A 16,854-nucleotide genomic window follows, 5' to 3' on the forward strand; every position below is an offset into this window, starting at 1 on the left:
GTAAATCTGCCCAAACCCTGCCAAAATAAGGGTCACTAGGATATAAATCACACAACACAGCAAACCCGGGAACAGAAACCTGCAAAGTCGCTAGAAAATGACTTCGACGACTCAAAGCATCAGCTACTTTGTTCATACGGCCCGACTGGTGCTTAATGACAAACATGAACTGATGTAAAAAGGCAATCCAGGAGGCATGACGTGCCGAAATCTTGTCTTGACTACCCAAATGTTTTAACGCATCATGGTCTGTGTAGAGAATAAATTCTTGATGAAAAAGATAATGGTGCCAATGCTTAATGGCTTGAACAATAGCATAGAACTCAACATCATAAGTTCTATAACGAGCTCGAGAACCAGCTATCTTCTCGCTAAAGAATGCAATAGGACGTCCGTGCTGACTCAAAACAGCGCCAATGCCAAATTTACATGCATCACAATGCAGCTCGAAGACAACAGAAAAATCCGGTAAAGCCAATATTGAAGCTGAAGTCAACTTTTCTTTTATGAGTTCAAAAGCCATATTTGCTTCAGCAGACCACACAAAAGTAGAACCCTTTAGATAATCCGTGAGCGGGGCTGTAATATTACTAAAGTGATGAACAAAGCGACGACAAAACGATGCTAAATCATGGAAACTTCGAACATCATTTAGAGTTGTTGGTGTAGGCCACAAACGTATTGCCGCAACTTTGCTTGGATCCATCTCTAATCCCTTGGCTGAGATAAGATAGCCTAAAAACATAACCTGCGGTGCTCCAAAAACTCATTTATGTTGAGCAGCAAAAAACTTTTCACGCCGCAAAACACCAAGAACCTCCGCTAGATGTAATAAATGGCTGGCCAAATCATTGCTAAAAATCAAAATGTCATCAAAATAGACAACAACAAATTTACCAATGAAGGGACGTAAGGCTTGATTCATCACGCGCATAAACGTACTAGGAGCATTGGAGAGACCAAACGGCATAACCATCCATTCAAAAAGACCCTCTCGAGTTTTAAAAGCCGTCTTCCATTCGTCACCAGGATGTATCCGAATTTGATGATAACCACTCTTTAAATCCAACTTGGAAAAAATAGAAGTGTGTCCAATCTGATCAAGTAAGTCGTCAAGGCGAGGAATTGGAAATCGATAACGCACTGTGATTTTGTTAATTGTGCGGCTATCAACACACATTCTCCATGAACCGTCTTTCTTTGGAATAGGCAAAGTTGGAACCGCAGTTGGACTTAAACTCTCACGAACATACCCTTTAGCCAAAAGATCTTCCACTTGACGACGCAACTCCTCATGTTCTAATGGACTCATACGGTAATGGGGTCGGTTAGGGAGTACAGCATTCGGAACGAAGTCGATACGATGTTGGATGTCATGTAATGGTGGTAAATCACGAGGCAAATCAGTGGGAAAAGCATCATCGAATTCTTGTAGCAAACCTTGGAAGGGCAAAGAAGGTTCAGAAGATTGCATGCTAGTTGTCGGAGTTGTCACCAAAGCCCACACAGTATCTGTCTAGGATAACTGCGACTCAAAAGTTGCTTTAGGAACAAGCAACAAGGATGTCAACCCTTTAGATGTGGTGATAGCATCCTCAGCCACACAAGAAGGAAGTGCAGACTCAATATCTTCTTTAGAAGGGAGCAAAGTAACAGTGCGATCGCCAAAAGAGAAACTATAAGATTGTTCGTCCTTTATGGTGAACATCACGATCAAACTGCCAAGGACGTCCTAGTAAAATATGACAAGCATCCATTGGCAATATAGCACAAACAACCTCATCCTTGTAAGAACCGATAGAGAATGTCACCAAAGCTTGACGCGAGACGTTCATTTCATTGCCATTGTTTAACCATACAAGCTTGAAAGGAGAATTATGTGGTTTGGTTTTAAGCCCCAATTTACGAACTGCTTCACGAGAAATAACATTAGTGCAGCTCCCAGAGTCGATAATCAGCTTGCAAATTTTCCCATTAATAGTGCAGGTAGAACGAAATAACGCAGACCTTAACCATGATTCATTCGGAGCTTCTGGTAGCAAACAATTGCGACGGAGAACCAAACTAATACATGTATCACCATAAATTAATTCCTCCATCTGATCTTGAGACTCGAAACCAGAATCATCAAACCGAGGCTCATCAACAACTTCTGTATCATGGGCTAGCAAACCTCATCGATTTTGGTTGGGACAAGCAGTCTGTCGATGACCAGATTCACCACAACTATAACAGCGCAAAGCACCTGTTCGTGGTTGGCGAGATGCAGCAATTGAATCTAACGGAACGGTTGGCTTTGGTAACGTAGAACGCGACGATGAAGAAGGGTCGGTGTTGGAAGCAACAACGGTGTCAGTCGCAGCTTGGGGAAATAAGCGAGTCCGAGACGATGAAGACGTCCAATGAGACTTGTATTGAAGCTCCATGCCCAACACTCTTTGATGTGCTTCAGAAACAGAAGTGGGATTGAACTGTTGCAAAGGAATTTGGAGTTGAGTCCGCAGTCCACCAAGAAAACGAGAGACAAGCTTCTCCTCTGTCTCGACCAGTGTCGTACGAGCAACCATCTCAAAAAAATCAGAGGCATATTCATCCACTGTTCGCGAGCCTTGACGCAAATTTTGAAGCTTCGTATATAATGTCCGCTCATAGTTATAAGGGAGAAAGCTACGACACATATGTTTCTTCATCTTCTCCCAAGAATCAATTTTTGATTTGCTGGAATTGCGACGAGATTCTTTGAGCTGAGTCCACCAAGCCATGGCCCGACCTTTGAACCTTGTTGCGACCAGCGAGACTCGATCACCATCAGGAACCTTCTTAAATTCCAACACCTCTTCCACAATGTTGACCCAATCGATAAATTCTTCAGCTTTGGTCGTGCCAAAAAATTCTGGAATATCCAACTTAAAACCAGAATCCCATCTATGAGACCCATGGTTGTTGTGGACAACGATGTTGTCGTTGTTGTTGCGATGACGGAGCTGACGCTGTTCATCTTGTCGTACCGGAACAGCAAAGAGGTTTTCATGAAGATCAACGTCGTCCTCGTCAACTTCCGCTTGTCTCTCACGACGAACCCTTGGTTGATTCTGCAACACCATCATCAACGCAGCTTCGATGGCGTGTTGAAGAGCATCGTGCAAATTGTTCGTGAAGTTCTCTAAGGTTTCACAGAACTCAGCTTGGTGGTCTTCAATCGTGGGTTTGCGGGGAGCCATCGTCGAAGGAAGAACACACACAGGACCGAACCTTGATTGAGGAATCAAAGTGCTGGAATCTGATACCAACTGGATTAGCGCAAGGATAGTTAAGAAAATTCGATTGTTTAGTCTGTGAATACCCAAACGAATAAGGGTTCTTGAACTCGTTGAGAACCTCTGTTCTAGCCGAAGACAAGAGAGAAAGAGTTTTAAAGCTCTGTTTTTATTAAATCAAAGAAAGTTGTTTTACATTCAAAGAACCGATTCTCTTATATAGAGAATAATCAAATATCTAACCTTTCTAAGAATTGTAAAGTTCCCATTATGCTATAGCTAAGATTAAATGAAAAATACCAATTTGTAATGTTAAAAATAGAAAACTGCAGAATAAAGAAAAAAAGAAATCTTCATCTTAGTCGGCACCGCCTTAACACCCTGCATCAGTTCTCTCCATGGTTGAGGAGGTTGGACGCAAGGTTCTCTCTATAAGGGAGGAGGGCGGAGCCGAAGTTCTCTCTACGGTTAGTCATACACTATTGTGATGTTACATCATTGATTAGTATACTATGTAATATATATTTTTATTTGAAATATTTTTTGAGCCAATAATTTTAGTAACTAAAAAAACTATGCAAAACTGAAAGTAAAAAGACGTATAATACGCTTTTAATGGTAATATACATAAAAATATTTGTTAATAAATATAAATCAGTATATTATAGGAAAAATAAAACTTATAAATTTAGTTATTTATAAAACTTTAAACCCGCACATCGGACGGATCCTTATCTAGTTAATTCTATAAAACACTTAAATTTATAGTTTTATATCTTTAATAATAATTAATAATCCATAAAAATTTAATATTATTATATGTAAAATAAAAAAATTGTTTCCTATATATCACAACATAACAACAAAAATAATCTAAAAATGAATTATGGGCCGAGTCTTCTCCCTCAGCTTGTAGCCTCGTGGAAATAAGCGCCCGCTCTATGGTAACAACCACATCTCGAATCTTTATTTACTTGTGTTCTACGTACGCAACTACCTTGCATTATTAAACCAATACATAATAAACAAAAATAGCAGGTAATAGCTTAAAGAATTATTGAGCAACGGTGGATAGTGGATTAAAATATACAGGAGCGCTTACCAATGTCACTTCAGGTACTCGGATCACTTACCAAGTCCGTAAAATATCGTTATCAAGACATTTCAGTAAAAACTTCTTTAAAAAATACAGCAACGCTTACCAATGTCAATTCATGTTCAGGGATCACTTACCAAGTCTGTTACATGTGGTCATCAAGTCATTTCTGTATAATACATAAACAGTACGCTCTGCCGTGTTTTTGAAGTCTGTTGGGGGAATGAAAAAATCGACCATGCTTATCGCCACTTATTATGGATACATGCACATGGATCGGTCAAAAATCGTCAACTTATTTTGTTTAAAGATTATTTGACTAGACAAAAAGAAACGCGTTACAAGAATTAAAAAATGTAAAGAAAAAAAATGAAATAAGATCTCGAGAGTCACCACACTCACTCTATTACTATTAATACCTATTGCGTCTCTCAATTGCACCACACAACACCACCATGAACACTCGATCCTTCACTCTATCTATCTTTGCCGCAGTTCTGTTTCTTCAGTGTCTAAACCCCACCGGAGCTGCCACGTGTCATCCTGACGATGAGGCGGGTCTTTTAGCTTTCAAATCAGGTATAACTCGAGATCGTCTGGGCATTCTAAGGCAGTGGAAAAAAGGTACTAAATGTTGCTACTGGATGGGTGTCATTTGCAACACCGGTGACCGCGTCACCAAACTGGAAATCAATGGATTTGGCATTCTTGGCCAAAGCGTCATCTCTGGCACAATCTCGCCTTCCCTGGCCAAACTTCAACACCTCGAGGGAGTTTACTTCAACTATCTTATAAATGTCACTGGATCATTTCCTCAATTTCTTTTCAAATTACCAAATCTAAAGTACGTTGACTTCACAAATACTCGTCTCTCTGGTCCCCTTCCGGCTAACATCGGTGCGCTAAGACAGTTGATAGAGTTAACTCTGGAGAAAAGCCAGTTCACTGGTCCGATCCCGACTTCCATATCTAACCTGACTAGTTTAACGTTGCTCAGACTCAGCGGAAACCGCATCTCCGGCACCATCCCAGATGTTTTCAAATCTATGACGAAGCTTGTATCTCTTGATCTCTCTCGGAACCGATTGTCAGGAAATCTTCCTCCGTCATTGGCATTGCTTTCATCAACCCTTGAGCTCCTTGACGTAAGCCAGAACATTCTCTCGGGGACGATCCCCAGCTTTTTATCGAGACTTAAGGTGCTTTCACAATTGGTTCTCTCCAAGAATCAGTACTCCGGTGTTGTACCAAAGAGTTTTGCTAATATGAAAAAACTTAATCATATTGATCTCTCACACAATCTTCTAAGCGGTCCATTTCCTACAATGAAGATCGTTAAAGGCATCTTCTATCTTGATCTGTCAAACAACCATTTCCACTTAACAACAATACCGGAATGGGTGACCTCGTCGCAGTCTATCTACGGGTTAAAACTTGTAAAATGCGGGATCAAGATGAGGTTGGACGACTGGAAGCCATCGAGACCACAATTTTACTTTTACATCGATCTGTCAGAAAACGAGATCACTGGGAGTCCAACATGGTTCCTAAACCAAGCAATAGATCTGGCCGACTTTCAGGCGTCAGGCAACAAACTCCAATTCGACATGGGGAAGCTAAAATTTGGGGAGTCATTGAGAATGTTGGATATATCAAGGAATTTGGTATTTGGGAAGGTGCCAGCCACCGTGGTTGGGTTACAGACATTCAACGTGAGTCAAAATCATCTTTGCGGAAATCTTCCAGTGACAAAGTTTCCCGCGAGCGCGTTCAAAGGTAACGATTGTCTTTGCGGCTCACCACTTTCTCCATGTAAAGCTTAATTAGCAGCATGAAACTACATATTTGTAGCCACAAATAAGATCTGTACTGAGCAAAATAAATTATACTTTAAGAAACGAAGAGGGTCCATCACAATAATAAAGAAAACGCGTTAGTAAAATTAGTATTTTAACCCTTTGTTCATTATATTAAAAAAAAAAAAAAACGCTCGTTTTATTTTCTTACTCAAAAAGCACCGTGGAGGATTGAGATATAGCCGTTGGATCATGTGATAAAGTTTCTCTCAGACTACGATAACATCGGCGTGAGATAGGTATATATGTGATCAGCATCCTGTTTGTCTACATAATCTGTTTGGAAATAATCATAAATTTCGTAAAGCGAGCAAAACTATGAGTTACATATGATGATCACTAATTAACTTCTCACACTAACCACCAAATATATATTCATTGACTATAACAAAAACAACAACCAAGTCAAGAACTATTGTTTCTTTTCAAAGTCTCGATTTCGTATTCTTTTTTAGAAAGCCCAAAAATAATTTGTTCGGAAATATCCATCAAACAAGCAAGAAGAAGAAGAAGAAGAAAAAAAAACCAAAGAGGAAGCAAATATACATCATTCTATAAAAGGTACTTGTATTTGTTCCTTTGAATTTATCTAAAATATTTTTGGAGGCAAAAGCTTGTGTTTTCATATTCTCTGTCTTTGTCGAGTTAATTCCAAGACTAGAAAATTCTTGCTTAATCACAATCAGATGATTGGTTATTCTCGAGTTTAAGAAGTGTACTCTCAGCCAGCATTTACAACCATCACTTGATCGAAACTCTTTAACCTCCTCAGTGGTGCTTATTAAATCATTCCACTATTGATGTTACCAATTTTATCAGGGTATGTCCATCATGTTCATCATTGAAAGGAGCTTGACACCAAATTAAGGAACATTGTAATTAGACAAATGCTATAGGGGAAAGAGGTTCTTGTGGAAAAAGAAAAAAATCGAAAGGATCTTTAAGAGTAGCTAAGATACGAATTCGCAGGAAAGATATTTACAGAGACTTTGGTTTCCCTTTGAATGGAATATAAATGAGAATTGGTCATTGAGAAGTTTTTTGTTGCTACCTCAAACCCAAACGAATCCTAGTAGCTAGTTTAACATTAAAGATAATTTTTTTAACTGTTAGCGTTAAGTATATAATTGAACTCTTAAATTACTTATTTCCACATGATCAACAGGACAACCTCCTCAAGACTCCGGTAACTGATAGGCTCAAATTAACCCTAGAGCTACTCTTTCAAATAAGAGATCAATGTAGTACTTAGACTCACAATCAAACACAATAAATTATAGAGTTTATGATATTACGCTAAAAAGATTAAATTGTATTAAAAACAAAAGAAGACAATGCAAAATATTAAATCAAGGTGTTGTGAAATCAGGAAATCAAAAGATTAAGCCTAGGGTTTAGAAAATAACTTCAGGGTTTAGAAAACTCAAAAACACTATATATATGTCCTAAAACACGTTAGGGACTTGTGTTGCAATTTAGGAAAACTTTGGGTAAAATTGTAAAACTTCCAATTTCTTCTCTCGTAGACAAAACACGGTGTCGATCGATGCTAAGGCCGTGTCGATCGACACTCTCATCCTTCCTCGGCTCCAAGTTTTCTTCCTTATCTGAATTGCTCCAAAATCCCTTCTAATTGCTCTATTTTGCTCATTTCATGCCAAAATCCTAGAAAACCTGTTAAGACTCTAAAACATCATACAAAACAAATAAAAATACTATAAAAGACTCTTAATATCATGGTTAAAAACCATAAAAACCATAATATATCAACTCCCCCAGACTTAGCCTTTGCTTGCCCTCAAGCAAAACAGAAACTTAGACCTGTGAAAGAGGTTTGAAAACACAGAAACTCATTTTCTCTCTAAGGTAATGCCAAGATCATTCAAACCATAATCCATATGCTTAGCAGACAAATCCAAATCGAACCACCATGTACTTCTCCGTTGACATTCATAGCATCCCAAATTCAAACCAAATTTCACTACTTCCTCCATTAAGCCTTCATCGGTGGGTCTCATCAATTTGATCAATGTCAAGAACCTTCTAGACTCATTCCCGTACTATACCATAACAAGCAAGATATATCTTTTTACAACATGTGGTAGTCTTCCTCTCCCCCAGACTTATTTTATTTTTATCCTCCTTTGAGCTTTGCTTTGCTATTTTTTTTTACTATTCTTTTTTTCTCAAAGTTGTAGGCGAATAATGGGGTCATTGGTAATTTACCTACCCCTCGCTTCCAGACTTTGTGTGATCATTTGACTCCAGAGTAGAATAATGAGGTCACTGGTAATTAACCTCCCTCTCTAAACTGATCAAAATCATCTCATCTTTTATTCTCTCTTTTTTTTTTTTTCTAAACAAAGCTCTCAGGAAAAATAATTTAAATTTAAATAAGGGAGAGGAGTACCAATTTCTTTTGAAGATCTTACTTGTCAAGTATGAAGAAGGAGTCAAGCTCTATGAACATCAATCTCCTTGATGAGATAAAAGAAAAGTGCAGAAGTTACCTCAGGCTTTTATGAATTCCATTGGAAATTTGGATGTCTCTGGTTCACTGGTCAGCCATTGAATTTTTCATTAGTCGGAATAGTGGATTCAATCTGCAGCATTAATCAACCAAGACAATACACCTAAAAAGAAAAATCATAGTCCCCAAAATAATTTTGAAAAATTTGACTCAATAAAAACAAAAATCGGTTTTGACACAATAAAGACCAAAACTAAGTTAGTAGTTAGTACTAACCTCCCCCAGACTTAAACGACATTGTCCCCAGTGTTTTCAAGCAAGGGAAGGGTAAAGAAACAAAAATTGTGTTGAAAAATTTGAATGAAAAGATAAATTTCCTCGGTTTACCCTATGGTGCCGACCGATGCCAGAGTGGTGTCGATCGACACCCTCGGTGAACAGTGAATTTGGCTGAAACTCCTTAGTTGCAGTTAGTTGTGTTCTTGTGTTGTTGGATCAATCCTTTTGATGTTAGTTCTGTTAAGAAGCACTCAAACATAAACACAAGTTAAAAGCAACATGATAGATAGATAATTCATAAGTTCACACAAATTTCAAACACAAACTGACTCAATGGAAGAATAAAAATGACTCAATCCTAAAAAGAGAAAAAAAAATAAAGAAAACCATGATTAGGGACTAGCAGAAACATCATCGTCATCAGAGACGGAATCACCAGGTGACCTGCGCCTAGTACGACGCCTAGTACGACCAAGGCAACGACAACGAGACAATCGAGCAATCGCGTTCCAGATGGCACGCATGGTGGATGTCTGGTACTCCTGGTAGGCGGTAGGACTCATAGTAGCAAAAGGCTGTGGAGGCTCAGGAAAAGGGGGAAAATCAGATGCTGAAGTACGAGAAGAAGAACCAATCTCAAAACCCCCCAGCAGGGTTAGGACCATCTAAGTCCTCAGCAGGTGCAGCAGCAGCAGTAGCCCGTGAAGTCCGATGGCGACGGGAAGGAGGAGCAGTGACAAGGTCAGCAGCGGACGGTAGAAAACGCAACTGCTCTGTATCATCTCCAATAGTAGTGAGGTCTGGTCGGAGAAGGCGTATCAGATGCTCTCCAGTCTCATCCCTGAATCTCCACAACAAACCTGGCTTCATCCATGTTGTACTCCTCATATACTGCTCATCCATGAGAACCCGCTGTGGCAGCATACTGTACCCGTCAGTTGGAATGTTCTTCCACTGAAGAATAGCTGTGATAAGGCTCCCAACATACTCAATCTTGCGGTCGCGACCCAAAAATGGCTTGCTCTGAAGATCAACCAAGTGATGTGCAAAAACAGCCCCATAGTTGGGCGCTGAAGGATCCTGCCGCACAGTCAAATCCGGAATCAATCGTCCAATCCCAATACCCAATAGATAAAGCTCAACAGCTCTCATCTTGTTAGGCTCCATCTTACACTGAAAAGTGGTCCCAATAGCCCGAAGAACGTATCAAAGTGCGGGATGGCGAACATTTGTCTGAACACTCCTCTTAGAATCATAAACTCCATTTCCTATATAAGACCACAAAACACCAACATCCGGATAGGTCTGAGGCAAAACAGTACCTTCGTAAAAACGTGGCCAGTCAAACACATCACATATCTCCTGCAACCTAATCGTGTACTGTTTTCCCTCAATAAAGAAACGCAACCAACCATCTCGTGCCTCTGGTGCCTGCTCATTAGCATAAACAACTCTAACACTAGCCATAAACTGTCTGACTAGATCCGGATAGCAATCGTACTGCTTAGTGCAAATAGTCCCCAGATGTATCCTATCTATCAATCTCATGACCTCATCATAAATTCCAAGTCTACGCAGAAGAGCAGGATCAAAAAACTTGGTTGGTTCAATTTCTACTCCTAACCAGGCATTATACAACATTTTATCATACTCTCCCCAAACATCTAATGGTCTGTTGATAAAATCAGCCTTCTTAAGTTCTGCAAGAGGGTTTTCCCATACCTGTTGAGTTGGGATTGGCTCATTTTCAGCTTTGGGCCATGGGAATCGATATTGGATGGGAGAAGGAAGGGAACGGTCTGGGAGAGTTGAGGGACGACTCGCCGGAGCTGGCGGAGGTGACCGGCGAGCTGATCGGCGAGAGGAGGAAGGTTGGTCGGCGGCGGTTCTGGCCTTCTTTCTCTGCGACATCACTTCAAACCGCGAAATTGACACTGGATCCAGGTAGAGGAGAGAAAATCGAGTGGATTAGGGCTTTTAATCACTCAAAACGGACAGGAAACGAGAGAGTTACGGTGAAATGAAGCTGTTCGGCGGTTCTGTTGCAAATGGGAGGAAGAAGAAAGCTCGAGGATTTATATCGGGTCTTCCTCGGTTTTAACATTATTGACCGATGCCCAGTAAGTGGCATCGATCAATGCTACTTCTACCGGACCCGGCCCAATGGCAAATTCAGGCCCATTTTCGCAGATCCAAATTGCTTAAACCCATTAAACCTTTCTTCGATCACCTGTGATCCAGTAACGGTGCCGAACGATACCCAGGTGGTATCGATCGATGCTGAGGCTTGATCAATGGTATCCAAAACTTTTTCCTTTGTTTTTTTTTTCTGAAACAATAAAACTCAAAACCACAAATTAATATGTTAGTAATCCTATTGAAAATAAAAAATTTCCTACCAGTGGGTTGCCTCCCACTCAGCGCTTGTTTTAAGTCATTAGCTGGACTTGTCAATGGATTAGGCGGAGGGTGCTTCGTCCAGACGCACAATGTGTCCGTCCGGTATCTCTGCTTTCACCCAATAATGTTTCACCCTTTGGCCATTAACAGTGAACTTCTCTCCTTTGGAATTCAACAACACAATGGCTCCATATGGTCTAACTTCTTGGACAGTAAAAGGACCAGACCAACGGGAACAGAGTTTACCCGGAAATAGCTTCAGGCGAGAATTGTAAAGGAGTACCTGGTCATTAGGCTCAAAGTGCCTGGAGATGATCTTTTTATCATGAAATCTCAGCTCATCCAACTCATTCAACTGCACTAACCTTCACTCTGAAGCTGTCTTGGCATCAAAATTCATTAACTTAACTGTCCAGGCTGCCTTGTGCTCTAACTCCACTGGAAGATGACATGCTTTCCCATAAAGCAGATGAAAAGGTGTGGTGCCAAGTGGTGTTTTATATGCAGTCCTATATGCCCATAGTGCATCATCAAGCTTTGCAACCTAATCCTTTCTTGTAACACCAACTGTTTTCTCAATAATCTCCTTAATCTGCCTGTTGGAAACCTCTACTTGCCCACTAGTCTGAGGGTGATATGGAGTAGCCACTCTATGTTGAACTCCATATTTTTTCAGCAGCTTGTCAAACACTTTATTGATAAAGTGCTTACCTCCATCACTGATGACAATTCGAGGCACTCCAAACCTTGGAAAGTTAATGGTCTTAAACAGCTTAAGAACCACTGTAGACATGCAATTGCTTCAACCCACTTGGAGACATAATCAACAACAACTAGGATGTAATTGCTCTTGTAGGAAGATGGAAACGGTCCCATAAAGTCAATACCCCAACAATCAAACACTTCAACTTCAAGAATGAAGTTTTGTGGCATCTCATTCCTCTTGCTAATCTGACCTTTCCGCTGACAAGCATCGCATCTTGAGACATATTCATGAGCGTCTTTGAACATCGTTGGCCACCAGAAGCCTGCTTGGAGGACCTTGGACACTGTTTTGAATGTAACAAAATGTCCTGCATAGTCAGACCCATGACAATGAAACAAAACATCAGGTACCTCAGTCTCTGCCAAACATCTTCTGTAAACTCCATCACTGCAATGCTTATATAAATAAGGTTCATCCCAATAATTTCTCCTAAGCTCTCTCAAGAACCTCTTCTTGTTATAGCCAGTGAATTGCTATGGTTCTACCTCAGCAGCAAGATAATTGGCAATATCAGCATACCAGGGTGGATTGGAGCTAGCCACAGCAGTTAAATCTCCATCATACGACCAGTCTGTATCTAGAAAGCATCGGTGTCGACCGATGCTATGGTGGTATCGATCGGCACCACCTGCATCCGAGGACAAACACTTGTTTTCATTAGTTGAAGACCCTGTTTCCACAAAATAGACGTGTTCCTCAGGCAAACAGTCTTGGATTGACACATCATCATCAATTCTAATCCTAGACAAGTGATCAGCAACACCATTCTCAATCCCCTTCTTATCCTTCACTTCAATGTCAAACTCTTGAAGTAAAAGAAGTCATCTCAAAAGTCTAGGCTTTGCATCCTTCTTCTGCATCAAATACTTCAAAGCAGCATGATCAGTATGAACAATGACTTTGGAAAGTAATCCAACTAGATAAGAACAGAATTTTTCAAAAGCAAACACAACTGCCAACAACTCCTTTTCTGTTGTTGCATAATTTCTTTGTGCATCATCAAGTGTTCTGCTTGCATAGTAAATTGCATGAAGCTTCTTGTCTCTTTTCTGTCCCAGCACTGCTCCCACTGCACAGTCACTAGCATCACAGATAACTTCAAAAGGGAGATCCCAATCTGGTGGCTGAACAATAGGAGCACTCACAAGTTCTTGCTTAATCCTTTCAAAGGCTATCCTGCACTCATCAGTGAATTCAAATTTGACATCTTTGCACAGCAAAGCAGAAAGTGGTCTAGCAATCTTGCTGAAATCCTTGATAAATCTCCTATAAAACCTGCATGCCCAAGAAAACTCCTTACTGCCTTCACATTCTCTGGCATTTGAAGACTTGTCATCACCTCTATCTTAGCGCGGTCAACTTCAATACCAGCTTCTGAAACCCTGTGACCAAGAACTATACCATCTCTAACCATAAAATGGCACTTCTCCCAATTGATCACTAAATGCTTCTCCTCACACCTTGCCAACACCTTGCATAGATTTTCTAAACAGTTCTTGAATGAAGACCCATAAACTGAAAAATCATCCATGAATACCTCCATATAGTCTTCAATCATATCAATGAAGATAGACATCATGCATCTTTGAAATGTCGCAGGAGCATTACAGAGACCAAAGGGCATTCTTCGGTAAGCAAAGGTGCCATAGGGGCAAGTGAAAGTGGTCTTCTCTTGGTCATCAGGATGTATCGGAATTTGGAAGAACCCGGAATAGCCATCCAAAAAGCAGTAGTATGGATGATTGGCTAACCTCTCAAGCATTTGGTCAATGAAGGGCAGCGGGAAGTGATCTTTTCGGGTTGCAGCATTCAGCTTCGTGTAATCTATGCACATCCGGTGTCCGGTGATTGTCCTTGTAGGGATCAGCTCATTCTTGTCATTCTTTACAACTGTGACTCCACCCTTCTTAGGAAAAACATGTACTGGACTAACCCAATTGCTGTCAGATATTGGATAGATGATCCCATCATTCAGCAATTTCATGATCTCCTTCTTGACAACATCTTGCAAATTGGGATTCAGCCTCCTCTGATGCTCAATGGATATCTTAGCTCCTTCCTCAAGATGAATCCTATGCATGCACAAGTCTGGAGAAATCCCTGCAATATCATCAAGAGAATAGCCAAGAGCCTTCCGAAACTTGCGCAACTTGCTTAGCAGTAAAGTGAGCTCTGCATTGTTTAAGGAAGCATTAACTATAACAGGATAAGAAGAATTTTCACCCAAGAATGCATACCTTAAACCAGCAGGAAGTGGCTTGAGATCAAGCTTTGGAGCTTTCTCTAAACTCCAATCGGAAATTTTTTCAGCTTGTGAAGAAGTACTAACCAATTCCTCTTTAGCAACCAGCTTCTTCACTTGTTCATTAGCATCAAGTAGCTTGACATACCTAGCAGAAATGTCATCTAGATGCTCAACCTCTTCTATAGAAGTAACCAATACTCTTTCAAGTGGGTCTTCAGGATGCAGCTCCTGGAATACCTCTTCAGCAAGATTAGACAAAGTGTCTACATAGAATGTCTGACCAGCAATGGTTGGCCTCTTGACCAGCTTGTCCATGTCAAAGCGCATTTGTAGATCACCAATATTAAGCCCAATTTGTCCCCTCTTGACATCAATTATAGCTCCAGCAGTGGCTAAGAATGATCTTCCCAGGATAAGAGGGTCCTTAGGTTCTTCTTCATACTTGAGTACCACAAAATCAGTAGGTATCAAGCATTCACCAATTTTAATTGGAACATCTTCAAGTACACCATCAGGAATGCGAATTGAGCGATCAACAAGGATAAGAGTGAGCTTGGTAGGCTTGAAGTCTGTCATACCCAGGCGAAGAGCCACTGATCTTGGCATTAAGTTGACACTATAACCAAGATCACACAAAGATCTAGCAAATCTGTCAGTGAATATAGTGCAATCAAGAACAAAACTACCTGGATCAGGAAGCTTCTCTGGGATCTTATTCTGGATAATAGCACTGACTTGAGCTGATATCATCATCACTCCTTGCTCAGCATTCAAATTCTTAGTCACCATCCTCTTGACATATCTCCTAAGCATTGGAGAAGTCTTCACAACATCAATCAAAGGTAGCTCAACAATAAGCTTGTCCATCATTGCCTTGCATTTAGCATCATCTAACTCTTGTTTGGACTTCCTTGGATTCTTGGGAAAAGGAACCTTGGGTTTGTAAACTTTCTCAGAAACTGTGTGGAAGATGTGTCTTTCTGGGTTTCGGTCCGTGGTTGGCATCGATCGGTACCAAGGTGGCATCGATCGATGCTGAATTCTAGTGTAGAATCCGTGGTTTTGGGTGGACAGGGTGTCGACCGTTGCTCTTCAGTGTTGGTCGGCACTAGTTCCGCAGAAACATCGTCATCCTCTTCAACATCAATCAACTCAAGTAGATCATGAGATTGATCCTTCTGGGGTGTAGAATGGAGTTGTTTGCCACTTCTCAAGGTCGCTGCATTGCATGAATGCTTGGGATTTGATTCAGTTCTCCCAGGGAGAAATCCCTCTTGCCTTTTGACGGATCCAGCTGTTTGTGCAACCTGACTTTCTAGCTTCTTGACATGAATATTCAAAGCTTCAAACTTCCCATTAAGCTCAGTGTAGACATTGTCAAGCTTCCCATTGAAAGTCACTGTCATCTGTTCTTGACCTTGCAAAAGCTGCTCAAGCATAGCTTCCACCCTACTACTCTCAGCTGTTTTTGGAGGTGGAGACTGATATGAATTGTTGCCATAGGTCCTTGTGTATCCACTACTTTGTTGCTGCTTTTGATAGTCAGGTTTGGGAGTGAAACCAGAAGAATTGCCTTGAAAGTTACTGCGTTGGCTGTTTCCACTGTAAGGTCTGTTACCTTTCTGATTTCCAAACGTCTGTCTCTGATTCCCGTAGACATAGTTAACATCCTCTTCCTCACGATTTTCTTGATCAGGTTCTGGCTCATATGTCTCAGCTTCAGCAGCAAAGTGAACATATTTCTTACCCACAAGGAGATTGTGCACTGAATCCAGCTTAGCATTAATAGAAGCTAACTGGTTTGAATCAAACCCTCCATGTAATCTCTTCCGTTCAGCATCAGCTCTCTTAGTACTATTGCTGGAGGCCAAGTTTTCAATCAAAGCTTCAGCATCTTCTGGAAATCTTGTCTTGAAATTCCCATGACTTGCACCATCTAAAGCCAACTGATACTCCCAGTCACACCCTCTAAAGAAAATGCTCAGCAATTGAACCCTTGAGAAACCATGGTGTGGGCGGTCCCTCTGATAAGCTTTGAATCTCACCCAAGCGGCCTTGAAAGCTTCATCTGGTCTTTGCTTGAAAGATGACAGCTTTACTCTCAACTCATCTGACATTGCATCATCATAAAAGTAGTTGAGGAAGGCTACCTTGACGTCATGCCAATTTGTCAATGATCCAGCTGGTAACTGCTTCAACCACTGAGATGCTTGTCCTGCAAGTGAGTAAGGGAAAAGCTTGCAGAAGATGTAATCCTCAGTCACTCCATTAGCCTTGATACTGGTTACAAGATCCTCAAAATGCTCTATGTGGTCCAAAGACTTCTCATTGGGCAGGTTAGAGAAAGGTCTCTGCCCAACTAGTTAAAAGTAAGCAGGTTTCAACTCAAAATCATTCCTCTGGAATGGAGGAGGAATAATAGCAGACCGGTTCTCATACACAAGATCAGCCCGGTTGTAGTCAGCAATGGTCCTGATCAAGTCTC

The 16,854-nt window shown here is 40.8% G+C and overlaps 1 protein-coding gene across 1 annotated transcript; it reads left to right on the top strand.

Annotated features, from left to right (window-relative positions):
• Positions 1–4,770: 4,770 nt before the first annotated feature.
• LOC104777370 (uncharacterized) lies at positions 4,771–6,251 on the top strand. The gene has a single exon (XM_010501606.2). It carries the CDS (start codon positions 4,809–4,811, stop codon positions 6,174–6,176), a length of 1,368 nt encoding a protein of 455 aa, XP_010499908.1. The 5' UTR covers positions 4,771–4,808; the 3' UTR covers positions 6,177–6,251.
• Positions 6,252–16,854: the final 10,603 nt, after the last annotated feature.

This window comes from Camelina sativa, chromosome 3 (genome assembly GCF_030686135.1).
Source record: "Camelina sativa cultivar CO46 ecotype springtype chromosome 3, ASM3068613v1".
NCBI classification, from domain to species: Eukaryota; Viridiplantae; Streptophyta; class Magnoliopsida; order Brassicales; family Brassicaceae; genus Camelina; species Camelina sativa.